This window comes from Talpa occidentalis, unplaced genomic scaffold (assembly GCF_014898055.3).
Source record: "Talpa occidentalis isolate TD23 unplaced genomic scaffold, MPIMG_talOcc4v2.1 talOcc4.5, whole genome shotgun sequence".
NCBI classification, from domain to species: domain Eukaryota; kingdom Metazoa; phylum Chordata; class Mammalia; order Eulipotyphla; family Talpidae; genus Talpa; species Talpa occidentalis.
The window spans coordinates 10021120-10047210 of NW_023604861.1; the positions used below are offsets into that span (position 1 = coordinate 10021120).

At 39.9% G+C, this 26091-nt stretch overlaps 1 protein-coding gene across 1 annotated transcript; it reads right to left on the minus strand.

Moving 5' to 3' along the window:
- On the minus strand, positions 1-26091 carry DNAJC3 (DnaJ heat shock protein family (Hsp40) member C3). The gene is made up of 12 exons (XM_037528785.2): positions 25921-26091; positions 14486-14596; positions 13306-13430; positions 11788-11862; positions 11033-11185; positions 8892-9073; positions 8365-8484; positions 7071-7176; positions 6868-6988; positions 3093-3225; positions 2132-2280; positions 1-168 (listed from the first exon to the last, which is right to left on the minus strand). Exons 1-12 carry the CDS (start codon positions 26000-26002, stop codon positions 11-13), a joined length of 1515 nt encoding a protein of 504 aa, XP_037384682.1. The 5' UTR covers positions 26003-26091; the 3' UTR covers positions 1-10.

Sequence of the window (26091 nt, forward strand, 5' to 3'; positions counted from 1 at the left end):
AAGAGATGGTTTAATTGAAGTGGAATTTAAATCTAAAAGGTCCGCCTGAACTGAAGGGATTGAACCCTTGCCATGAGTTCCAGCTTCTGTGGAAAGGGTTGCCACCTCCTCCCTGTTGGCTCTCTGCATCCAGGGGATCTTCTCCATCATCAAACTTCTTTCTCATTTCTATAAAAGGAAACCAGCAAATTAAATACAGATATTGACTAAGGGGAGAGGGCAGACTATTTCCAATTATCAAAACAGTGGCACTGGACACTCAAATCGAGGCGTCCCCATTCCCACCCAAATCAGGGTTTGGCCTTAGGTAAAACAGAGCAGAGAAAACCGGTCACAGAGAATGGTTCAGAGCTGACAAATGAGCTGACAAACTGAATTCACTTTCCCTGAATCTTCTCTCTTCACAAGAAACTCACCCAAAGAAATTCTTCCCTGGAAAAATATAAGTAATTCCAGAGTGAGGCCTCCACACATCACGCTCTTCTGAGCAAACCCACTCCATACGAAGCCAGCTAGGTAGGCGCCTCAACAACCCACCAAGTGTCTGCACAGCATGGCAGCGCCCCATTCCCTGCTGATCTTAAGTGAATTAAGGCTCCTCGGGCCAGAGGAGAGAGACCCTCTGCTGTTGTGCCTGTCACCCCTGAGAAAAAGCCTGATGGGAGAGACCAATGCAGACAAGCAAGAAGAAGGAACGAGAGCAAGCGGATGGTCTCAGAGGGAAGAGAAAGGCTATTTCATTCTTAAAATAAGAACAGTGCTCAGAGGGTCTCCCCAGTGGCGCAGCGGTTGAGCACTGGGTTGCGAAGCTACTCGCAGCTTCTACAGCGCCGGTTCGATCCCCGGCTGCTCCCCGGCCACCAGAGGAGGGTCCCACATGGCGCGCAGACCTCTCCTGCCGCCCGCTGCTCCCCTCAGCAGTGTGCTTCGGTCCTTCTGCCTGCTCTGCTCCCCGCTCTGGCTCTGGTGAATCCTCTCACCCTCCTGCGCTTCTGACTGTACCCAGTGCTTGTATAAACAAATATTTAAAAAAAAAAAAAACAGTGCTCAGAAAATGGAACCAAGAAAAAAAGACTAATAATTCCGATGCACGCCTTTGTAACTGTCAGTCCCAGTTCCCTTGGTGAGCTCCCTGTCACCCCCAGCTCCAGAGTCCCCCAACGCTGGGGAACCGATGCTGCTGCCCTCCCCTACTCTGTGCCATCTAGGAGAGCAGAGCCAGTCCAGTACCTGATACTTGCTAAAGAACAAATAGGAGGTCTTACGTACTCAAGTACAGTTCTGTCCTCATCCCTGGATTTTAAGTTACTTGCAAACAAGGAATCATTTAACTTCAATTTCACAGCCTAGGTAGGTGTTCAAAAAAGATCAAGTGGTCATAAAACTTCACCTCTTACATTTGCTAAATCTGGCTAAGTCACAGCTTCTGTGCTCCCTGACACGGAAAGCCACAAGAAAAGCATAGGTATTAAAACAACATTAAATTCCCTCTGAAAATGTTAAAGCATTATTCAGTATTCCATGAATTCTCAGCTTATCTCCCAGACCCTTTTAACAGGTGATAAAAGGACATATATAGAAACCAGGAAACCTAATGACCACTGGTCTTCAAGGACACGCTTCCCGGCCACAACTGCGCACACACACCTGCTCAGGTATGTGCTCTTCTCCCACTGCTGTACCTCAGCATGGCAGCCTGGCCGCCTAGTTAATCTAGTAAGTTTCATTTTAAAGAATCTGTCATTGATCTATGAAGCTGGAAGAAACCTAAGAGAGCCCCAGCACTGTTGTTTTCATATCACACATGAAAAAAAATCTGAGGCTCAAAAAGTTCTAGTAACATTCAAGTATTTATAGAAGATTGACTCTCTCTGGTTCCACATTTGATGGGCTTTCCATTGCACCCCACACATGAGGACCCTAGAGTCTGACAGAGCACAGGGCTGGGTGTAAAGGTAACTCTGAAACCGCAAGGTCGGGACCAGCCGCCAGGTAAACCTCAGAGCCTGCCCACCACCCCTTCATTCTTCCGCTCCCACAAGTACCTCTAAGACAAGCAAAGAAGTAGACCAACAGTCGCTGGTCACTGGGCCACTTCAAAAGAACAGGAAACATGGAAGGCGAACAATACCTGGATCAGAGAGGACTTCTTTAGCAGCTGCTATGTCAATAAACTTTTTCTCAGCTTTTTTCTTTTCTTCTTCATTCTGAAAGTTATCTGGGTGCCACTGCAGTGCTAATTTTCGATATGCTTTAATGATTTCTTGCTTTTTGGCATTTCTGAAGGAGTGATTAATTAACAAACATTGGTTATTGTAAGCATCCAACACACCGCTGTAAAAAACTGCAAGAGCCAATTGAGATCCTCATGGCAAGTAAGTGACCAGTTTTCCTACTAGCGCCACTGGTGTCACGCCCAGGAGCATGTGACACACAGTTCTGGGTGGTGAGTGAAACTGCTCAGGCGTCCTAGACACTTGTGCACGCAACAGCTCACCGGGGGAACAGTGCGCCTGCTCTGTACACCTTTCCCCTAAAAATCACGCAGATCCATTTTTAAATTTCCTGAATTTCCAAGTTATCAAAATTCAGTTCTTGGTATTAAAAAGAGAGTCCCTTTGAACCCCCTATCTATTTTGCTTCTGGATTAGCTGAATAGGAACATGTTTCAGACTTTCGATTAAAAGACCATTTCCCTGTTGAGGGAAGGAGATCTTATATAAAGGACATACTGAGTAAATCATACGACCCAGTGTTGGCAAGTGAATTTTATTAAAGTGTTTTATGTTCGGGCCTAGAGAAGTTTTCTTTCACCCCTCCCCCCGCTCCTACCCAAAAAGAAAACTCACTCCTACATCTTTACCCTTTTTAGGCTTAGGACCTATTCATGCTACATGTCACAGCACTGTCCCCTACTAATTCTCCACAGTCACATTCTTGGTCTCTATAAAGGACATTAATTTGTAACATTCAAAATTGCTTTAAACTCTTAACAATGCTTAACATAATGATCTGACTGAACGTATACATAAAGGAAATGAATCAAAAAAATTTAAGAGTTCATTAAAAATAATGCAGATTTTTAAATTCACCTTTTTACTCCCAAGATTTTATAGTAATCTCGTTTCTGGGACTGTTTCAATAGTCTTTGTGCCTTTTCTAGACCTTCCCGAATCTGCTGATCATTTTCATTGTGTTCCTGAGCGGTTTCATAATCCTGTATAGCTGTCAAAATATGTTTAAAACAGTGCTGTTAAAGGGAATTATAATTGTTGATTTTCACTTATCCTGCAAAATTGACAAAAAGCCATCATCCCCAGGCCTTCCATTCTTGTGCCACTACTAGAAGCCAAAGACGTTGACAACACCTTAATAATTTTGTTCACAAACTTAGACAATGCATAATTAAGGTTCGATGTCGGTAGTTATATTACTGCCATGCAATAAAACTCACTACTCTTTGTTAACTTGCCAACTCGCCACATTGTCCTCCCCATGCCTTTGAGCTATTTTAATGTCAGCATTTCATACAAAGTAGTCTTACCATCACTGAGACAGAAATGGCTGTTACAGAAGAGACAGACAGTGGTAGAGAAAATCTGCTTGGTCAGCTACAGAGCAACAGTTTAGAACAATCAGAAGCTTAGAAAGGGGGCAGAAAAACTCAACAACCAGAATGACTAAGTCACCCTCCAGGTTTCAACACAAACTACAACAAACCTGATTAAAGCGTCACTCAAAGCAGAAAAACACAGTTGTGTAAGTCTGATGACAATCCACATTACATTTTTTCTTTATTTCTGGTTATTGTAAATATTTAGAAAGTACAATTCATCTGGTTATCTATAATAATATCATGTGAAAAGCAGGCCTGAGATTATTATTCTAGAAAGGTCTGCTGGCAAGGTTGCCCCGAGCTGGCGTCTAGGAAATTGGCTTTCTAGAGTATTCCCAACATTGCTTGATGAAAATGGCTCACTATGAAAAAAATGTGGTCTACCCTGAATTTCTTCCCTTCCAGGAGTCTAGAATTTGATATGGGCTTGGCAAAAGGTGCCTTTCTGACCAGCCCCCCCAAAATACCCTGGGCACTGGGTCTCAGATCCCAAACTTATAAAGACAGTAAAACAAGACAAAATAGAAAATAACAAGTATTGACAAGGATGTGAAGAAACTGGAACCCTTGTGCACTAGAGGTAGAAATGGAAAATGGTGCTGTCACTATGGAAAACAGCTCGGTGATTCCTAAAAAAAACTAAAAATAGAATTGCCATCTAATCCAGCAATTTCAAATTTCACTTTTAGGTATTTATCCAGAACTGAAAGGAAGGTTTTGAGGAGGAAGACTCCTAGTAAGTACCCTGATACCTTTCCTGGTGAGTCTATCATAAACCTAGAATTAATAAATCTCCATGTATCATTTATTCACTAATGTAAACCTATTTTTTCTTTATTCATTATATACCTACCATCATTTTAAATTGCATTGACTTTTCTGTATGAATAGTATTATATGGGATAATTAGCCTCTAGATCTGAGTGTGGCTAGTGCATTTAATCCATTTGACATAGCTGTTATTTGTGATTTCAAAAAGGCAAAATCAGCAATTAGAATATAGAAAAATCTTAATTTTAACTCAAGATTTCAACATATAATTATTTAGCTTAGTTAATAAGATTATTACTCACTTACATATTAAACCTCTGATTCAAATCCAAAGTAACATTTATCAGTTTCAACTACACAGGCTTTCTCCTTATATTCTTCGTGCCCAAATCTAGAGACCCAGACACCTATTCTCTCTCCATGAGGTGATTTAATTTCCATACCTATGACTCAAACAACTTAACTCCTGTAAAACCATAATTCTGAACAATTCCCCAAAATATGATCTGTATCGTACCCCCCCACAAGAAAACAAAGAAAAAACTATTTTAAAGAAATGTTAAGGGAAAAAAATAATTTTGAAAACAGATCAATTAGTATTAAGCATCATTTTCAAGAATTAAGTTGTCAAGTTTCCCTAAAAATTGACTTTAACATTCAACGTATAAAGCAATCTTTTCAATTATATTTAGCACCCTACAAGATTAATCTTTTTTTTAACAACTAAGCTTTTTATATTTTTCTGCAGCATCTCTAAATTTCACAGGTAAGGGTTTACGCGCACATGACAGAAGTACTCTGCTGCAGAGTCCCAAACTGGAATGTGAAATCCTCGTGCACAGCCATTTCACTAAGCAGACATTGTTGCTCAAAAGTGCAAACAAGAAGCATGCTAAAGACATCTTCCAATATAGATTGCCTGTTTTACTGAAGCATTCTTATGAATATTAAAACCTATTATTTTGATTGCAAACATTTAAAACTTCAATTACAACTATAAAAATGTCCCACAATCAGTAGTAACCAAAATTGTCATCATTCGCAGGAAACCACTTAGAAGTAAAATTCTTTTCAGATTGGGGAAAGGAGGAAAAAAATAACCCTTTCTTCCTTGAAAAAGAGTACCTTAAGCCTCTTGAGTTTAAGTGCAGTGACCACCTTTTTTTTTTTTTTACTTTCTTTTTTCTTTTATTTTTTATTGAGTCCTATCTCTTAATTATTTTCTTTAAAAGAAATGTTTCAAAAGGCAGATCATACTAGAAAAAAATGGTTTGTTCTTTTGAAATTATAACCCATTTAATAACTCCATTAGATTTTAAATATAATGAAAATTTCAGCAAAGTCTAAATGTTGCAGAAATAAATTTTAGCCTTTTACACAGGCAGGGAAGTACAAGCGGTACTTCAGGAATGGTGAGGTCAGGAGAAGCTTTATTACTCATGCATGAGGTCTCAGGCCTGGATAGCTCCATAAGATCTGTGCACTGGTGACCACCTTCTTTACGTAGGTTTTATCATTGCTTGCATATCATTCTTACCGTGTTTAAAATTTTGTCCACAATTTCTACTTACAATGATTGCTTTTGCATGATATTGGAACTTAATACATATTATTTTAATAGGTGCACACTCTTTAAATACTCAGCATTCAAATGAAAAGAGTACCACAAACCAAGTTCACTAGAAAAATGCTGTTTTCAATATAAAATGCTTGACCTGACTTGAAATCTTTGCAATAAGGTTCTTTAAAAAAAAAAAAAATCTCATTTAAATGTTTATAGCATACTGTCAAATGAAAAAAAAAAAATCACAAAGCAATACATATGAAAAGCTTCTGTTTTTCAAAAAATGTGTATCACCATGTATGTCTGCATTATCATCCCAAAACAAGCCACTGCCTTTATTCAAGGTCCTTATAACACTGAGCAGGAAACTGTTAGTTCAACATGAGCAAAGGCAGGTAAGCGGCCTTCCTAATGCTACTGGACAATTCATGGGACACAGAAGATTATTTATATTTAGGCATACATGACATACATATGTATATTATGGATTGTATATACTATGAATATGCACTGATTATGTTTATATACATATATTGATAAAACAGACATGTTTATATGTGTATGTATAGACAAAAGTTTGAAAACTAATAAGCCAAAATGAATAGTGATTACCTCTGGGTGATACAGAGGCTATAATTTAAAGTTTCTAGTTTGTCATATATTTTCCCTAATTTGTCTCCAAGAAAGAAAGCTAACATTTTTAATTTTTATATTCCACTTAACTGGTTTCAAGAGCGGAACTCTGTCCTCACATGGTATAACTTTCAAGTTCCACTAACAAAGAAAATTTTCACATTCTCTGCCATTATTCTAAAACTGTCAATATTTATAGGTACTCTTTGTTCTAGACGAAACATATACTAATTTCATATACATTAATTTTAAGAAACTGCACATCAGTCCATAAAAGATTTACCTTCATCATACATTTCTTCTATTAAATAGGCCTCTGCTCGATCTTTCAGAGCATTCACATTGTCAGGTTCCAGCTGTAAAACTTCAGAACATACTCGGATAGCTTCAACAGGCCTCTCGTCCTACAAGTAAATGCAAGAAAAGGATTTATGGTTGTTATTTCATGTTAAGCTTTTACGTTTCTGGGATCAAATCAACTGTTACCTTAGAAAAGCAGTGGCAAATCCTTTCTTTTGAACGGACTGTATATTCAGAAACACTTGGTTCTGTTTTCATGACAGATTCATATTTGCTGGTTGCATCTGTGTATCTATTAAATGAGCAAATCATGATGAGTAACAATGAAATTCTATTTCCAGAACTAGAGAAAGGGACCTCTACTCGTCACTGTGTATTGATCAATGCAAGTAAATGAGTAGTGCCTTCAAACACTGCTTTTACCTTTTTAATCTACAGTAGCATAGAAGGCAGTCTTCGCAGCCGTAAGGCGATAAAACCCATGACCGTAGAAAATGTGTATGGACAAATCAAATCAAGGCATGCTTGTGAGTACCAATCAAACCAAATAATGAATTTTTATAGAAAAATTCTCATAATTTTGAAACTGAGTAAAATACCTTAATGTCAGATAGAACATTTTCAGCAAAACAGAAATCAAGTTCTTTATCTTGGTCACTAAACAGTTTCATGTATAAGAAGTCACTATACAGTTTCATATAATAAGAAGTACATTTACATGCTGTTTTCTCTAATGTTTCAGTATTCACAACCAAGCACAATGTTCTTTGCCGAAGGAAACTGCTCACATTTCCAACTTCACCAACTTTGCAAGAACACTAAAAGCTATTTTAGCATTTTCTTAAACTAGCCACTCTCTTCAGTAATGGCAAACTAAAAGATAAATATTTATATGCCACCATGGGAAGTTATTCTCAAAATGCTGCCATCCTCATATTTAAATGCTGGTTACTAAAACACGTTTTAATGTAACATTTAAAACAGAAGCTGTCAATGTCAAAGTGTTAGCTGGGCTGTTACTCTATAGTTTTCCAAGAGGGTACAATAGCTGTAATAAAACTACACAGAGTGAAACCAAGCGGGAAACTGCTTCCTCCACCTGGCAGTAACAGGGTGCTGCCCACCCCTGCTTTGCTGGAACAATGTCAGAAAAATGCCAGCCAAGAGAGGAGGTTTAGATTAAAGAAACAGAGTTTTACAACATAAAATGAAAATGCATGTTTTAATTAAAACCATTCACCATATCAAGAAACAGGAAGATCTCAAAGTGAATGAGAAAGACAATAAATTCTAACAGCAAAAAGACAGAGCTGTAAGATTTATTTCGAAAATAGTTTTAAAAGTCATGAAAAAACCAGCAATGAAAACATGCTTTTAAAGCAAAGCAAAGAAATGAAACAGAAGCAAAGAAATAGAAGATATGAAAGAATAACCAAATAGAAATGAAAAATTCAAAAATGCTAATGTGTACTTTTCTTACCTGCCATCTCTGATGAGCTCTTCAGCTGACTCAATCAGCTTATTAAGTTTCTTCACTTGTTTATAATGTGCAAAACACCTTTTGTGATCCTGATCAAGTTTAAGACATTCACGAACCTCACTGCTCATGTATTTAGAAAGAAGAAAAACGCCAAGTCAAAATAATCACTGAATGGCTTTTCATACTAAATACAGAAGTGGCAATAAAGGTAATTTTTGTTTGCAACAAGCATACTGACATCATAATTTACCATACACTTTTACATACAGCATTACACCATGCACACATTTAATTCAAATTAAAATGACAAATAGTGTTTACTTCTGCAAACAGGCCTCCTTTTTATTTTAATAAGCAAATTTCATAAACTATGCAGAAGTAGAATTTAGGAATAATACAAATATATAGGTGGATATAGAATATAAAAACAGCCTTAACCATAAATTTTACTAATTTATAAAGAGAATGGGATTATCTTACTGTGAACGATAAAAAGATGGTGAGATGTATCTATCACTAGAACTGACCTGAGGGACAGCTCATGGTCTCCTAGTTGATAGTACAGTGTGCTAATTTTATAAAAAGCCTCAGTATTATCATTCTTCAATTTGGATGCAGCTTTTAAGTCACTTATTGCTTTCCGAGGTTCCCCTTCCTTTATAAAACATTCAGCTCGAAGTTCCCGTAGTTCTGCATCCCAAACACAAACCTTGAGGAACAAAAGAACTGGACTTCAGGAAACAGGAAATTATGCATTTTCATGCTTAGCGCCCATGTAATTTATCTCTATATATATATGAAACACCAACTGATGTGATAAATTCTATATTGTAAATAGTACTTTGAAATCCGATACAGTTCAGATGTGACAAAATAATTTCTCCAAGGATATCTGAAATAAATTGCAGTGGGAGAAGGGATTGCTATATTAACAAGGCCTTTTTCCTAGCACCTTTAATTATGAACTCTAAAACTCTGAACATAAGAAAACAAGGATTTATTATTATTTATTATTAGTTTTCAGTAAAGTACATTTGATTTCGAAGAGAATATTCTAGTCATATTTGTTAATCAACAATTCTGTAGTCTCAAAAAAAAAAATCTAGGGCCTCCCCAGTGGCGCAGCAGTTGAGCGCTGGGTTGTGAAGCTGCCCGCAGCCTCTGCAGCGCCGGTTCAATCCCCGGCCACCGGGTGAGGGTCCCACATGGCTCGCAAACCTCTTCTGCCGCCCGCTGTTCCCCTCAGCAGTGTACTTCGGTCCTTCTGCCTGCTCTGCTCCCCGCTCTGGCTCTGGTGAATTCTCTCACCCTCCCGCGCTTCTGACTATACCCAATGCTTGTATAAATAAATAAATAAATCTTTAAAAAAAAAAAAGATTTATTTAAAAAAAAAAATCTAAGTTCTAAATCCACAAATTCTATAACTAAATGTAAAATGTCACTTTTTTGTGATGTGAAATCATATCACAAATAGTAAGAGGTTGCGATTTCTATTTTAACAAAAATAGTACCACTTTTTTATAGTCTTCAAAATTAAAATGCAAAAGTTAACCAGTAAGGCTTGTGGAAGTATCTTTACCTGTTTCTTAGAGCTGATCTGTAAGTTACCTAAACTGTTCACATATATCAACATATCAAAATCAACACTGTGCTATGTAAATTAAGTATCATGGACAGTAAGCCAGATCAAAACACACCTACTACTAGAAGCTGAAAATTATAACTTTATATTTCCTCATTAAAGCATTAGCAAATAGTAATTTAGTAAAAACATGAATTCTGTAATTTTCTTTATAAAATTATAAAAGTAGTGCCCAGTTGACATTTATCATAAGTTTATTGCCAAGATTAAATGAAACTAAATATCAGAATGCTCTGAAATGATAATAAATTTGAACTGTGATTGCTTCCATTTTATTAGAGAAGACTTCCTTCCAAAACCATTTGTTATTAAGTCCTTCAGACACAGAAAACTCTGGATTTAGGTTTCCCTGTCCAGAGACCTCTGGACCTTAACAATTCTTCACTTGTCTTTTTCCCTAGAAGCACCTCACTCTATACATTCCTCCTCCTTCCAAAACATTATTTTTCCTTTTTCTTCAGCCAAACTTCTATCTTTTGCCCCATTATCTAACCTCTAGAGTTTTGTTCCCACCAAGATGTAAAAAAATCAAACAAAAATAGCAAAGTAAGCAATGAATAAAAATACATGACCCGGGGACTCCCCTGGTGGCGCAGTGGTTGAACGCTGGGCTGCGAAGCTGCGCGCAGCCTCAGCAGCACCAGTTCGATCCCTGGCTGCTGGGAGAGGGTCCCACATGGTGCGCAGACCTCGGCTCTGGTGAATTCTCTCACCCTCCCGTGCTTCTGACTGTACCCAGTGCTTGTATGAATAAATAAATAAATCTTTAAAAAATAAATTAAAAAATTAAAAAAAAAACCATGACCCGCCCCTTCCACAGCATATTCAGTACATTTACTGAAAATCCTTTTTCAAACTTTGTTCTACAGAAACATCACCTTCCACTTAGGAGCTGAATGTCTACACACCAATCTGATTTTATCCTACCCAGGTTTTTTGTGGTATAGAACATGTCAAAGTGTATAAACATGCCTTAGAATAGAAAGTAGTGCTAAGTTTGTCCATTACAGTATCTAAGAAACTTACCTCTAAAATCTTATCAAGGAAGGTTATAGCAGCAATGTAGTCAGCGTTTTCAAAAGCATCAAATGCCTGTGAACGCAAACGCTGCATTTCATCAGATTTGGTAAGTTGGATCTGGGCTTCCTTTTCTTCATTTTCACTTGGATTAGATTTGAGCTATAAAAATAATTTAAATTAAACAGAGTTTTAACCTCTTATGTCTGATACTCAATATACACAATTTTCTGACCATTCCAGATACTCAAGTTCACGAGAGGGAAAAGGGTGAGGAGACACAGGCAAGTCTGGCTGGTCAAGAAAGGCACCTTTATTTCCACCAAGAGAGCAGAGGAACTACAGTCAAAAGACCTGGGGTTCCCCAAAGCTTACCAGGAAGCAAATATATCTGGGAACATGAAAGTGGAGGACAAGGTAAGGAAAGCACTGCTCTTACTTTTATCTGATTCAAAGAAAACCAGAATATTTGAATCACAGCACACAACATATACAACAGCTTCATTAGCAGACTGCTTCCACCCTTGTCTTCCTCCAAACCATTTTCCAGAGCAATCTGAATTTAAAGGAACCAAAATCTAGTTGTAGTATTTTTCCCCCCATTATGTGGTTTGTTTTTTGATCCTATTCATAGAGTCTTTCACAGAGCAAAACTTTCAATTTTGATGATGTCTAACTTACTTTCTTTTTCCTTCTATTGATGATGCTTTTGGTGCCATGTCTAACATCTTTATAAGGACAAAAATAAATTGAACTTAATTTACCACTTTTTTAAAATCATCTTCTGCTTCATCAAGTTTTCCTTGTTTGAGCAACAGGTGACCTCTCTGTAATCTCGCCTAGAAGAAGGGAAAAAAAAGATGTTTGAGTACCATAATACATCTCTAACTTTTCTAAACAAAGAATAAAACTAAATTGACTAATGAAATATTAATTAAGTATTCTTTCACTATCCATTTCACTTGGCACTGTGATAAAATTCTAGAACCAGTGAATTTGTAAGTTTTATTTTTTTTTTTTAAAGGATTGATTTATTTATTTATACAAGCACTGGGTACAGTCAGAAGCGCTGGAAGGTGAGAATTCGCCAGAGCAGGGAGCAGTACAGACAGACTGACGAAATATACTGCTGAGGGGAGCAGCGGGTGGCAGGAGAGGTCTGCGTGCCATGTGGGACCCTCACCCAGTGGCCGGGGATCAAACTGGTGCTGCAGAGGCTGCAGGCAGCTTTGCAACCCAGCGCTCAACTGCTGCGCCACCGGGGAGGCCCTATAAGTTTTTTTTTTAAAGATTTTATTTATTTATGCATATAAGAACTGGGATGGGATATAAGCCAGAGGTGGTGGGGGTGTGTGTATATGAGAGGATTCAATCAGAAACAGAGTGGAGAACAAAACAAGTGGGCCTACTGAAATACACCGTGATAGGAGAGGTCTGCTGCACCATGTGGGTCAGCTACCTGGCTAGGGATCTAACTCATGCCATAGTTGGCTGGTGCTAATTTAAAAGCGCTGAGACTTTAACCCCTGTGCCACCAGGGAGCCCCCAAATGTGTGTAAGTTTTGTTAAAGCATGCCTCCTTAAAGACTTTTTGCTACATAACCATGTAAATATACTAAATAGACTAAAAACCACTCAATTACACATTTTTAAAAAGGGTAGTCTGATAGTATGTGAAATATAAATCAAATTAATTTTTACTACAGCAAAGGTAGTTTCAGTTGAGACTTTACCAAAGTTCTGAAAATAGCTTTGTAAATATATACTCCACTGTAATCAGAATAACAATGTCCTATTAATGTAAGCCATTACAGTCACCTGCCAACTCGTCCACTTCTGAAGCTTGTGTAGTGGCTCCCAGGGAGAACGCTATTCAACACTATATCCTCACCACAAACCACTGAGCCATCCCCTCTTATTTATTCTTCCTGCTATAGCCTTAATTAAAACTGTCATCAGTACCTGTCAGCCCCTTAATAAAGTCACGTTTTAGCCTCACATCTCGCCCTACACTCCAGCCTCCTCACAGACTTGTCTTTCCAAAGCACAAAGCTAACATTACTGCCATACTTCAAAAATCACTGAGTGTTTCCACTGCTCCTCTTTTACAGAGATCTTTGGTTCCAGGGACTTTGAAATTCTCCTGTTTCCTATTATAGTAGCTTTCTACATCTTCTCACTAATGATGCGTGGCATAGTAGGCCAGGCCTCACCTTTAGAAACAAATTAGTTCTTCAAGATTCCCTTCAATTCTCTTTTAAAGAAAGTTTACATGCACTTACTGCAGTAAAATCCATCTTCAATTCAATCACTTTAGTTAAATCAGGAAGTGCTGCTTTTGATTTGCCCATAGCTAAAAAGACAGTAGCTCTCCGATAATAAGCAATATAGTTTTCAGGGTCACCATCTGAAAATTAAAATAACAAATATTAGCTCTCAAGGTTATCGAAAAACAAAAATATTTATTATCTCATCTTTTAGAATAAAAGTTTGCCAGCCTTTGTTCTAGAACATTAACCGTATTCAACTCATAACTTTCATAAATATGCAATTCAGTCTTTGCTAAATTTTCTTAAGTGAGAATATGGATTTAGGAAGTAGATTATGAACTTATGCAAAAGATTTTAGAAAATTACAGATTTCCAGTTAAACTGATATATTTAATGTGCATCTCTGCTCCTTAGAAAAATCCAACTAAAAAAGCAGTGAAGAAATAAAGGTATAGACCATAGTACAAAGGAAGAAAATACAGTTAGACTAGAGAAGTCAGTGGGATTTGCACAGAGCAAATGGATGAGTTAGGCTTCTGAGCTAATACCACTCTGCTCAGCACCTACAAGGTGGAAGGAGTTAAATAATATATATACTATATATAACTATAAATATAAAATCTTGACCTACATATAGGTCAAGATCATTTTTAAGATAATATATGTTGCAGGGACACATAAGAAAACCCCTAAAGTCCTCACTCTAGAACCTATTTATTATGGTCTTCTCCTTTCTCATAGTCCTAACAGATTAAAAACTGCAAAGACAGTCACTGCACAAACAGACCAAGAAATAGCAGCAGAAGTTGGACCAACACTGAAGAGGCAATGACTGCAGGGCGTCCCACAAGGCCTCAAAGTAAGTGACCACTGTGCCGAGGATCTCAAGTCATTGAGTATGAAATTTGTTTTAAAAAGACAGAAAACTATGTAACATTGAGAAAATTTTTTCTGCCAAAATTAACTTGAACTATTCCTGACACCTAAGTCTCAATTACCTGGAAAGTTCTCTTAGGTTAGATACATATACATGCAAGTGTTATACTTCTATTAATCTATTTCACCCAGAATCCTGTATTTTTTAAAGTTTTGTTTAACCAATTATTGTTCATCTTAAATGTTGTCCAGAAAAAAAAGCTGCTAATTAGAATTCACTAACATGACCTGAGTGGTTTGGTTCCAAGATACAAACCTACAGCAGCATGAAACTGGGATAAAGCATCAGCAAGCTGTCCAGCTGCAAGTAATTTCTTGCCCAACTCAAGATGTTTCTCAACATCTGCATTTACTCCACATTCAGCACCTAGAAACAAATGGGGAAAAAAGAGGTTAGCTTTCTATGAACCAAGATTTAATTCTAAAGAATAAAATGTTAAAAATATAGTCATCTCCCGCAGTCATTTATTCAGATGGGAAAAGTAACAAAAGCTGAAAAGTGACCTAGAGAAGGGATAAGTAAAACTAATAAAGAATCTTCTACAAGATGGTGACTTGATTGTGGCATATTAGAAACGGGGCCTCTCTGGTGGTGCAGCAGTGGAGCGCTAGGCTTCAAGGCTGCCTGCAGCCTCTGCAGCACCAGCTCGATCCCTGGCCACCCAGCGAGGAGGGTCCCACATGGCGCGCAGACCTCACCTGCCGCGCCCGCTGCTCCCCTCAGCAGTGTACTTCGTCAGTCTGCCTGTTCTGCTCCCCACTCTGGCTCTGGTGAATTCTCTCACCCTCCCGTGCTTCTGACTACCCAGTGCTTGTATAAATACATCTTTAAAAAAAAAAAAAAAAAAGAGTAGACACAGAGGGAAGAGACTGCTTAGAGATATAAAGAAAAGTAGGAGACCATACATGCACATGACTTCAGCCGCTGTCTGGACAGGGAGGTCAAATGAAGAGAGAGCAGGGGCCTGCCAGAATGACCAGTTGAGTGACTGCCTGTCATCTGAGTCATCAAAAGCAAATGCATTCCTTATTTCAACTAATATTGCAAAACTCTGAATGAATTTCACTTTATCTTGCTGTTTAACAAAGTTTTGTCAATTTTCAGTATTCCTGATCTTCATTTTCTGTGTAGTGCTACCTTGTCTGCCTGTTGGACCCACCATACAAGGAAGGAAGGGAAAAAGAAAAGGAGGGTAGGAGGAAACCTTAATGTTGCCTTAGGGTTCCAGTAGCACCCTGTTTGTTTTGGGCAACATTGTGAAAACATCTAGACTACTTCGGAACATATGGGTAACATTTGGGGAAATAAGTTTGAGGGGTTCAATGGACAGGAAAAGTACTCTCACTTTTCTCACTCAAAATGAAGATAGAGGCTCCTGTCCTGTGAAAATCCACGATGCAATACCTGTTTAGAAATGGTATGTATTCAGATAGTGAGGATTACCTGTAGTCGCAGCCAATTCCATCCCATACCTAAAAATATAACCTGTTTTTTCTAATGAAGATTGTGGAATGTGTTTCATTTAACAAGTTCCTGAATATACTCTATGTGTAAAAAACTCTGGCCATAACAGAGGTGAGTAAATAGAGCAGTCTCTTCCATAAAAGCAAATGAGCTAAACGCTCTTCATGTCTGAGCACTCCCTAGCCAGCAGCTTCCCATCACTGACTCTGGATAGACAGTCTGTCTTCTAATATGATATTGGAATCTTTGCCACATACTAAAATATTTACAGAATGTATAATATGAAGAATGCAATTGATCTCAAAATAATCTTGGAGGGGTAGAGGAAAGCATAAATGAGGCAAAATTGGCTCTATGTAATAATTTTTGAAGATGGGGGATAAGATATAATGGTTCGTGATACTACTCTATTTTGGTATATTTTTAAGATTTTCCAAAATCAAAATTTTTTAAAATTTAAATTCCTTCCATGAAGAGAAAGAATAATTGCATGCTACATTTAAAAAAAGTGTTTTGAAGAAAGTGGACCTCGGGACAAAATCAAGACAGCCAACTGAGCATATGAGGCCACCTCCCAATATGTTCAAATTCTAGAAATGACGTCTTCAGATATAAATGTATAACCTTGCTGGGAAAAAAAGTTTAAAGAATAACCATCAAATATACAAATTTTAGAATTTAGACTGGTGGCCAAAAGCACACACTGACACCCTCCCAGAGGAGGTATGCCAGGGAGGTGACTTCAGTTCTTTGAATGCTCCAAATGCCTATAACAAGCACAGAAAGGAGCCCTGGAACTTCGCAGCCTCCAGGCAGGCAGTTGGCCTTCTCCACCGGCAGCACTGAAAGGCTGGCCCTGAACATTTCTGAAATACAAAGATGATCATAAAATCAATCCTTAAGAAACTAACACCAAATAGACCCTAAAGGAACATAATTAGTGGAGCAAACAGAAAAAAACCTAAACATGAATGCCACTGCTGTTCTCACAGACTCAAAGGATGCACTATCCATAAAAACAGACCAAGCATGGACGCACAGACTGCGCCAGCAGTGGGGTGCAGTGGAGGAAAAAACACCAAGATCAGTCCTGGAGCACCCTAAGGCTAACCGTTTAAGGCAGGTTATTTTGCCTCAAGAATGGAGGTCTAGTACTTGATGTAGACAAATGCATCAAATAAGCCCTTCAGAAAATTAACTTAGGTTAAAAAAAACTTGAATAACAACGGGAGGGAGGCAAGACAAGAAGCCTCCAGCAAGTCAAAAAATGACCAGGGAAGGAGTACAAGCCAAATGCAAAGATCCTGGGTAGGACGTGAAGGAGGCTCCAGTTTTTTGAGAAGGTGTAGGCAAGATATGGATAGATGATGCTGGGCCTTGAGCTAGGTGAGAAATTTAGATTTTATTCTAAGTGAAGAGGGACGTCATTAGGATGGGTTTTAGTAGGAAACTATCTGATTTACATTTTTAAAAATAGCTGCAGTATGGGAAACGACTGGAGCAAGTAAGACTGGAAAGCAGTGTGGTATGAACAAAGGGGAGTGTGCTGCATCACAGTACACACAGTCTCGTCTCACTGATGCTTTAAAAAGAAGACACAATATGTATTTCTGTGCTGTTTAGCTTTTCCCAGTAAGAATTCATGTATTACTTACAGAAAAATGTAACAAAGTAGACTGAGGAATATGTTTCTTAAAGATGCTGCTTATTAAAAAAAATCACTTGCAATTGAAAACTCTTGTTTTAAAAAATATTTGCATGCACCATAGACACTATAGCCAATAGGTCAGGAAAGAAAAACAACTTGCCTTAAAAGTTTTTGTTAAACTGGGCCTCCCCGGTGGCTCAGCGGTTGAGCGCTGGGTTGCGAAACTGCCAACCTGAGGAGGGTCCCACATGGCGCGCAGACCTCTCCTGCCGCCCGCTGCTCCCCTCAGCAGTGTTTCATCAGTCTGCCTGCTCTGCTCCCCGCTCTGGCTCTGGTGAATTCTCTCACCCTCCAGAGCTTCTGACTGTACCCAGTGCTTGTATAAATAAATAAAAATAAATCTTAAAAAAAACAGTCTTTAAAAAAAAGGTTTTGTTAAATTTTAACTAACTCAAAGGTATAGCAGCATTCTAGTCAATGCTGCAGAGAATACAGGCAATACAGATTCTGAAATTTAAAACTGCCCACATCTTTTATAGATACTGAAATTATGACATGTATATTTCAAAATAATCCACTATATAGATTAAATGAGTCATGAGTTGATAATTATTAAAGCTGGGAGATGAGAGCATGGGTTTTATTAAACTATTGATATTCTCCATTTTTGTAAATATGTGAAATTTTCCATAATAAAGTTTCATTTTAAATCTCAAGGAATTGGTGGTGAGGAAATTAAAAGTTAAAGATAGTACATTTTGAGTTTTTTAAGTATTTATAAACTGTATACCTGTGAACATAATTCCTAGTGTGAAATATAATATATACTCTATATCGTTCATGGTAAATTATACCAGAGATTGAACGAGGGATCAAGTAAGATTGGCCAAAGTGCTGTATGTGGGCTATAAAGTGATCTCGCCTGTTACTGTAGGAACAATCAAATGCTGGGACAAATTGATGAGTATTTATATGGCCTCAAAATATGGGGATTTGGGGGGAGGGGAGATCTTCAAAATAGCATGAAGATTTCAAATATTTTCCAATATTCTCTCAAAGGGAAAATCTGATCAATGGAGGGAATACAGAATTCCATATTGCTTGAGAAGGGAAGAAATTTGGGTGACAAGTAAACCATTAGTCAAAATGCTTTCCTTACCTAACAGCCATGAAAATGTTTAACAGGAAAGATGTAACACAAAAGGAATTAAGAACCTACTATGAGATAATTAATTTCAGTGTCTATATTTCACTTTAACTTTCCCAACAACCCTAGAAAGTAAACATCTTTCACACGTTTATAATTGAAGTAACTGAAGCTTAAAGAAGTTACCTACCCCCATCCTGTCTGAAGATTCATATTGTCAAATCAATATTAAATTCTAAAGCACCCAGCTCTCTGCTTTCTTTTCAGTACAGAGCAGGCAAGATCCTTCCTCTTCAACCCCCAATATAAACCAGGCTGTTTTCCCCAGTTAGTGAATTCTCTTCACATGCTCAACCCATCCATCATTTGATGTAGTATTTTAGCACAGTGTTTCCAGTCTCCCAAGTTTAACCTGAAAGTCTAGTGGGGGCTAAGGATGCTTTTGCAAAACTCTTTGAACTGCTGGGCCGGTCATTCCGAGTCTCCTCCTCACAGCTCTGAGTGGACTGTGTCCCCTGCAAAAGAACCAGAACTACCACCCGGGCTCCTGGCGCTCTCCCCCTCCTATTTCTACCTGTCTTGCTACTTCCACCCAGAGTGTCACTTTGAAGAACTTCACCAAACATTTTCATTACACTCATCTCATGAGGAAAAGAAACATGCTGAGAGAGTTATGAAGTAGCAAAACCAAGAGCTGCAATGTCCTTCAGGATATCAAGAAACCAGATAGACCATGGGAAGTGCCAGCCGAAAGCAATGTGTGAAAGCGAGTCGGTGCTGCACGGAGTCGTCATTGACAAAAACGAGCCTAGTTTCCTGAATGTACAAGTGAAATCCATCAAAGTATGGGGCCCGAACTTAGCAAGGCAGAATATCTCTTTGCCAAGCAAACCTTGAGCGTCAATGACTAGATGTAAGCCTTACTGGCTTCCCATAAGTCGCAGGGGAGACTTCCCTGGTCACCAAGGCAGGGCATCCATGTTCCTTACCTCTTCTACAGGTCATATCAAAATCTCAGTCTTTCTATTTTTTCATTTGTAGTTTTTCTGCAAACAGAGCTAATTTGGTAGCCCTGCTACACTCCCAAAAAAGTTATGTTGTACTCTCACTCCAAATATTTAGTTGGTCAGGCAGAATTTCTCCCCAGAAGGAGGTGCGCCTCCTAACTAGGGCCTTCCCTCCAAACTCAGACCCTATGCTACTGCCAGAGCAATCCTCCCAAAAGACACTCCTAATAACAAATGCAGCATTCTTTTCACGCTGCTGGCTTTACTAACCCATCTGGTTCTGTATGGATTACTCAGACCCAGAGGAGTGAGGGATTTTCTTCTTTTCCAAGAAAACTGATAGTCCCTGTTTTCCTTTTATACTAGTGCATGATAATTCATCAGAATAACAATCCAAGATACAAAATATCAATTATCAAATCAAACGGATACTACCAATGATTTATAATGACACTACTATGTGTGTGGAGGGGGACAAATTATTTGTAAACTCTGGATGATTTTGCAGTATCTCAACTTTATTATGAGCCACATATCCTTTTTTTCCCTTTGCCATGTGGTCTATGAACATTATTTTTGAGAGATAAAGCAACCAAGTATCATGCCATTTCCAAATTAAAGAGTAGTTTTCTCCTTAGACGAGCATCAACCATAGATCAGCAAAATATGCAGGAAGGGCAGAAGAAAAGACAGAATAGCTAAGTCTTCCACTGAAGTTCATATTAGAAATGGTTATATTTTGGAGAGCAAAAATAATTTAAGAAACTTAAAATTGAGGCCTTTCAGCCAGAACTACCTCCCATCTTCCAGTAAATCTCCAAAAAGTCACCAACTCTAAGGGAAGGAGCAAAGGCATCTGCTATGTCCTCAGGCCTTTCAGAAATGGAGTTGTTCCTTTGGCACATACATGCGAATCTCCAAGAACAGAGATATTGCAGACATTAAGGCAACAGAAAATGTTCAAAAAGGAACGCCCCACAAATGTTCCCGTGGCAAAACTGGAAGAGTCTGTGATGCTACCCAGCAAACAGTTGGCGCTGTTGTAAACAAACAAGGGCAAGATTCTTGCCAAGAGAATGAATGATCCTCTTGAACACATTAAGCACTCTAAGAGCAGAGATAACATCCTGAAATGTGTGAAGAAATTGATCAGAAAGTCAAGGAAGCCAAAGACAAAGGCACTTGGGTTCAGGTGAAGCACCAACCTGCTCCCTCTGGAGCAGCACACTTTGTGAGAAGTCATGGAAAGAAGCTTGAGCTGCTGGAAACCATTCCCTGTGAGTTCATTACATGGTGGGTGTGAAAAATATCTCTGGATTATTTATAAACCAAAAAAAAAGAAAAAAAGAAACTTAAAACTGAGGGGTTAAACATAAGATGTGATAAGAATCACAATCAACACTGATACAAGAGTGAAAAAGGCAAAAAATGGTACAGCTATTAAGGTCAAGGTAAGACCAGGTGACAGACCTAGTAGCAAACCCACTGGTGGCATTCAGGTTGAAGCATTTAGAGGAAATCCCTGAGATCATTCTAGAAAGGAACACAAGCAAAAAACAAAATGAAACAAAACCACAATGTCTGAAAAGATCCAACCAAGATGGGGCTGAAAGAATTCTCATGGTAGAAACAGAAAACAGTGGAATGTGCACAGAAAGACAGGGCAGAAGTTCATTATCTTAGCAATTCCACAGTTGAGCAAGGACTAACGACAAAACAGCTTCCACAAAAACACACTGAACCGAGAAACATAGGCCTTGTAAGCATCTCTTGCTCATCAACCTGACTTAAGCTGTGGTTTCATCTATAGAGCCAAACTGAAAGGAAGAAAAGGCTGCAATCGCTTCAGAACATCTGACCAATGTGGGCACCAAAATCTTCTGAGGAGAACTAGGAAAATAAAATCTGCTGTAACCAAGTCTGCCTGATTTCACTGCACAGTACCTGTTTTACCTTAAACACAAAAATGCGGAAAATAGTTTTAGTAAAGCCCATGCAAAAAACCAGCTCAAAGAGTTAACTTATCCATTTTAAAAATATTTATTGCACATCTACTTCATGTCAACATGTTTTTCAGTAACAAGAATGCTTTTGTTAAGACATTGTAGAAGGAACAGACAGACAAGACAAATGAGTTAGTTCACTAAGTTTTATGAAATTTCACTAATTCATTAAGTTTTATGAAGAAAATGCAAGTAAGTAAAGGGAGCGTACTGAGGGTAGAAGAGAGTACTTTTTATGTAATGTGTCAGGGGAGGTAACTCTCAAACAATTCTCATTTGAAGATCTCAGAAGAATTTTCCAGACTCTGGGAACAGGAAAAACAAAGATCCTTAGTCAGACATGAACTTGGCATCTGGAAGTAAAAGAAGCTGACGTAGTTAGAGCTTAGTGATGGAGGGGAAGATTAAGATGAAAAAGGTGTTAAGTAAGTAGGTGTCAGATATGAAAGAATTTGCAGTACAGAGGAGTAGTAAGTTGAGAAGATAAAGAAATGGAGACTACCACCAACTCTTAAAGGTCTGCTGTCAAGAGAAGCAAGGATGCAGTTCAGTAGCTCAAGGGTCACCTGATATGAGAGCACAGTTTAAGGTGGAAACACTACAGCTTGCTGGAGCTGATGCAATGGCCCAGCACAGGGAGGAAGCGTGGCACCTGAGAGAAACAGCAAGTGCAGAAGCGGTATTTTCAGAAAGTGAAAGGAAATGGTATCCAGGACCCAAGTTTACAGACTAGATTTTACCAGGAACAGAGATGCAGACCCATTTTAATATAAGGTGAAAGACATGCTCTAAAAGGGAGGTAAAGTGAGAGAGAAAAAGGGGATTGGAGATTTAGAAAAAAATACAAAATACTGATTTTCAAAAACAAACACTAGGGAACTGTGGGAATGCCTAGCGCATGTCGTGTACACTGGGAATTGAGATTACAAACAAAATGAGGACAGTGAGCAAGGTTACCTCCCTTTTTCATTTATGTTCCGGTCTGAAGTGCCACCAAAAAAGCTGGATTTAATCAGTGTTGAATTTTGCCAAATGAGGTAAAATGAAAGAAAACAGGGCCAAGGAAATGAAGAGTGTTTGCCATGGAATGACTACAAAGTCGACCACCAGTGTTAACGGGAAAAGAAGGAAAGAGGACACGGGTGCTTCCCAACTACAGATCGTACACCACCAAGTGGTCTGCAAAGGCAAAGCAAGAGCCCTGTATTCTATGCTGTGTACCCTGCACCGAGGAACACAGCGGTTTACGTCTCTGCTGACTGAGTCTTCTCTATATTCTGGAACTCCAAATGACACAAACTCATCAGATGACTTTTCTTTTTTTAAATGCAGTTTTCCAAAGATCTGAAAAGAAAATCTTTGGTTGAAATGTTGACAACTCCAGCTGTCCCACAACACCAAGACTAGTGCACTTTCCAGGCAACTCACTCAGCAAATACTAACCATTCAAATGAACTGAAACGTTGATGCTACTGCTAACTGCAGCCTATTTTATTAAAATATTTAAAATAATTCTTGAAGCATCTGACCATCCAGTAGAATTTTTTTATATAAATTACTAAAAGTCATTCATCTTTACTACGTTATTCTTTCCATATTTAAATAACATCAAGAAAATCCTGGAGAAGACAAAACATACACCTTAATATAGGTTAGAGTCATATAAAAATTACCACCATCTTTTAATACTTGTGTATTTTTAACTATTCTTTTCCGTATGGTCAAAATATATGGTTTAGTCAGTCAACTTAGTGAAATAAAGAAAAATTGAGTCCAGATTGCATGTTAAGGAAGCAACAGAGATAAAAGATTAGGTTTCCATGCTGTGTTCTTAAGTCACCAAATAGAACAAGCCATTAGCAAAGAATTAAAACAGCTTCCTTATCTGTAATATGAGAACACTAAAGTAGATACTATTCAAGCTTTCTTTCTACTCCAAAAATTCTATTCCTAATCTAGTTCTTTGGACTCCGCTCTTTCAAAGGACTTTTTGAAAGGGGATATTTTCAATCCATGAGCCTATTACATAGTTTCTTTCTCTGGATTATATTAACCTTTTTTTTTTAAACAGACTTAAGAAAAAAAAAACCCAAAGATTAGTATTTTTAAATCAGAAAAAACTAGGCCAACTAAGCTAATTATTGTGGCCCTCTCCATCAGTAGTTAGCCATGTGCTTCACTTGACATACACTCTGCTAACTCCCATTCCCTTTCTCTCTCTCCCGGGCCTCAGGTTTAGCAGTGGAATCCTGCAGAGGTGAAATTCTTCTAGGACAAACTGGAGGCCAGGTAACCTGGACACTGAATTTTCTTGCGGAAAACAGGAGACAATAGTTTGCTCATTAAGTCAGAGGTTATTTCTTACTTTTATATCCCCATCAACAAATTTAGTGTCTGGGATAGAGCAAACATCTAACTTCACTCCTTTATATAATTTATTATGTAAAAATCCTTTTCAGAAATGCAAAAGTTCCCAACCAAAATCTACTGAATGAGAAACTCTGAGAGTAGAGCACAACACTGTTTCAAAAAGCCCTCCCTCCATGTGAGAGTCTGGTGCATAAGAAGTTTGAACTGTGGGTGGAAAAGCAGCAAAAAATTCTAATTTTTCTCAGCTGTCACGACTCACAAATGTTTGATGCTCTCAACCACTTCTGTCTCCAGCCTGCACATAAGATGAACTTTAGAGTCCAATAACTTGAGTTCAACTCATGGCTCTTAGCATTAACAGTCATGTGACCTTACCCAAATTAATTCAAACTCTTGAAGCCTCAGTTCCCACTTTTGTAAAGTAGGGATACTATCACATACCTCCATAAATAAGATACAGCTTACAGAACAATGCCTGGCACACAGAAGACCTTGAATAAATTTAAGACCTTTTCCTACCATCTATACTGAGCTGCTGCTACTTTACACAGGCACTCCTGAGAAGTGTCACCGTGGTCTCCTATACAGAAAGCTGTTTAATGGGATTTTTCTTATGGAAAATACCACAGCAGGGGAAAAACTGTTAAGTCCCATAGAATCACATACAGAGGGCCTTCCTGGTGGCACAGGGGTTAGTCTCAGCACTGTCAAGCTATCACCAGCCATTGTGGCCTAAGTTCTATCCCCGGCTGGCCAGGGAGTTACCCACAGGGCCTGGCAGACCTCTCCTGTCTAGCCTGCTGCTCCCATCAGCAGTGGATTTAAGTGGATCCGCCTGTTCTATTCCCCGCTCTGTCTCTGGTGAATCCTCTCACACAGACACCCCAACCTCTGGCCTGCACCACAGCTCTTGTATGCATAAAGAAAATAAACCTTAAAAAGAATTCACATACAGAACAGCAGTTCTACAAAAGTGATCCACAAGTTAATAGAAAAAGTAACTCATACAAAAGAGTGCACCCTTGTAACTTAAAAAAAATCGACATTATAAGGAACTTTCCCTTAAGTGGTCAAAACCATTAACGGTAACTTGACAGTAGCGCTACACTGGGGAGGTGAGGGACGAGCTCTGCGGGCATCAGAAAATGCAGAACAGGAATACGTAACCCGTATTGACTTAGTCCGGGGATTCACACTGCAATTCCCTAGATTTTCTGGGGCAACGTCCCTGTCAGATTCTTTGTTCCAATGTTGTCAGTCCACGTGTTCTGATTTTTCTTGATTCAAAAGAATATGGTGACCAGGGGAAGCTCCCCACAAACCTTCCCCAAGAAACCTGCCAGCAATGCGACCCAAAAACCGGGGGCTACGGCCCTCCTTTAAAGTTGACACTTTCAAGGGGGTTTTACTGGACACGGCTCCCGACTCGGGCTCCTCACGCTCTGCGTCTGGCAATAAATCTGCAGTAGTTTACTGTGACCTCCGGGGCCGCCGGCCCGGGCGGGACAGGCCCGCGGCGAGGCTCCTCCACGCGCGGTCCGGGTCGCACCGCGCTCGGCTCCGGCCCGCGCTCGTCCCGGGGACGCGGGGCGAGCGGCCCGATGGGGCGACACGGCCGGGGGGTGCGAGGCCGCCGCGCCGCCCGCCGGAGCCCGGATTCCAGCCCCGGCGCCGCACGGCCCCGACCGAACTTCACCCGGGGGGTGCGGGGAGCGGGGGGACTCGCCCCAGCCCCCGCCGGCCCGGCCCGCCCCGCCGCCCTCCCGCCCCCGACTCGCCGGGGAAGCAGCTCCCCGCGCGCCGCCGCCCCCGGCCCGCGCCCCGCGAGGGTCTCCGCGGCCCGGGCGCTGCCCCCGCCCCGCCCGGCCCGGCCCGGCCCGGCCCGCTCCCGGCCCGACCCGGAACCCGGCGCGGCCGCCGCCCAGGGGCGGGCTCGGGCCCCGGCCGGGCCGCGGGGTTCCGGGCTCCCGCCGCCCCGCCCGGCCGGCCGCCCCGGACGCGCGCCCGGCGCCCGAGGGAGCCGCGGTCCGGCCGCGCCGCGGGCAGCTCACCTTCGTACTGCAGGTCCACCAGGACCAGTAGGAAGGGGAACACCGAGCCCAGCCGGCGGGTCACGGCGCCGGGGGCCAACATGTCCGAGCGCGGGGCGCCGGGGACGAGAAGGTGCGGCCGCAGCCCCGCCGCGCTCAGGCCGCCTGCGCCGCCGGCCGTCGGCTCCGCTC

Excerpts from the sequence above, each read along its gene's own strand:
- DNAJC3 (XM_037528785.2), bottom strand. The coding sequence starts at position 26,002 with ATGTTGGCCCCCGGCGCCGTGACCCGCCGGCTGGGCTCGGTGTTCCCC. Across the intron at positions 13,431-14,485 it reads CCAGTTTCATGCTGCTGTAG|ATGGTGACCCTGAAAACTAT; the intron begins GTTTGTATCTTG and ends TTTAATTTTCAG. Across the intron at positions 169-2,131 it reads AGAAGTCCTCTCTGATCCAG|AAATGAGAAAGAAGTTTGAT; the intron begins GTATTGTTCGCC and ends TTCCTTTTATAG.